The sequence below is a fragment of the Tupaia chinensis genome, unplaced genomic scaffold (assembly GCF_000334495.1).
Source record: "Tupaia chinensis unplaced genomic scaffold, TupChi_1.0 Scaffold000220_1, whole genome shotgun sequence".
NCBI classification, from domain to species: Eukaryota; Metazoa; Chordata; class Mammalia; order Scandentia; family Tupaiidae; genus Tupaia; species Tupaia belangeri.
In genome coordinates, this window is record NW_006159695.1 from 156,046 (window position 1) to 157,583 (window position 1,538).

A 1,538-nucleotide genomic window follows, 5' to 3' on the forward strand; every position below is an offset into this window, starting at 1 on the left:
TATGTGGTATGATTTTAGCATATAACTCAAAGAACTAGAAAAAACAGATTCAGCATTAACCAGGGTAGGTAGTTACAATGTCCTCTTCCTGAAGAAACTAACCCTCATTCCCAAGACACAGCAACATTAAATCAATTATTAAATATATTCTCTATTGACTTCTTGTAGCTAAATACAAACTATGAAGAAGTATTTGAAACCTTGATTCATTTTTAATTATCTGAAATCAGTTTCTTGCTGCACAACTTCCTCATGGCATTTTTTACTTCTGCATTTCTCAAAGTATAAATCAGTGGGTTAAGCAAAGGTGTTCCAATTGTATAAAACACAGCTATCATCTTGTCCATAGGGAAAGTGATTACAGGACGTGTGTATATAAATATGCAAGGTCCAAAGAACAAGATGACCACAATGATGTGGGAGATGCATGTGGAGAGGGCTTTTCTCCTCCCTTCAGCACTGTGGTTTCTCAGAGAATGTAAGATGATAACATAAGAGAACATCAGTATGACAAAACTTACTGTACAAATGGCTCCACTATTAGAAACCAAGAGTAGATTTATTACATAGGTGTCTGCACATGCAAGTTTCAACAAGGGCTGTAAGTCACAGAAATAGTGATCAATTATGTTGGGACCACAAAATGGCAGACTCAAGGTAAGGAATATCTGAGTTAAAGAATGCACACAGGACCCCACCCAGGCCACGGCCACCAATCCATTGCAGACCCGGCGATTCATGATGGTTGTGTAGTGCAGTGGCTTACAGATGGCCACATAGCGGTCAATAGCCATGAGGATAAGAATGAAGATCTCCAGGCAACCAAAGAAATGAGATGTAAATACTTGGATTATGCACTCACTGAAAGAAATAGTTGCCTTCTTCAAAAGGGAATCCACAACCATTCTAGGGGCTATGGAAGTAGAGAAGCAGGTATCAGAGAAGGATAAGTAGAAAAGGAAGAAGTACATGGGACTCCCAAGTGCACGGCTGGTCTGGATGGTGGTGAGAATAAGCAAGTTACCCACCAGTGTCCCCAAATAGAAAAGCAAAAAAATGACAAATACAATTTTCTTCCTAACTGGATCCTGTGTCAACCCAAGCAGAATGAACTCGGTCACATTATTATTCAGGTACATGGTTTCATGAATGAGAAAACCCGGTGAGTGTGAAATGATTTATCTGCAAAAGATAAAGGAATTAATTTATGATGTGCTATGTGATGCTGTGGAATATCTTAAACATAATTAAATATTCCTCCTCAGGAACATTCTGCCTAAGGTTTCTAAATAAGTCATTTCAACTTTTGTGTTCAATTGTAACGAACGCTTCATAGGATTATGTGTCTCACCATGCTTATGAATTTTATAGTCTACTATGAATTTCTTTAAATACAAGACCTTGTTACCTTTAGCATGTTTCTGATTAATTTTTGTCAATTCAGTTAATAAAAAGTCAAGAGGTATAGTTATATTTAATATTATATTCTTTTTTTATATTTAGTAAATCTCAATGTCCATGTTTTGCATATTGCATTA

The 1,538-nt window shown here is 36.6% G+C and overlaps 1 protein-coding gene across 1 annotated transcript; it reads right to left on the minus strand.

The window, feature by feature from the left end:
* Positions 1 to 212: 212 nt before the first annotated feature.
* On the minus strand, positions 213 to 1,139 carry LOC102468282 (olfactory receptor 4C16-like). The gene has a single exon (XM_006147720.1). It carries the CDS (start codon positions 1,137 to 1,139, stop codon positions 213 to 215), a length of 927 nt encoding a protein of 308 aa, XP_006147782.1.
* Between the last annotated feature and the right edge of the window lie 399 nt (positions 1,140 to 1,538).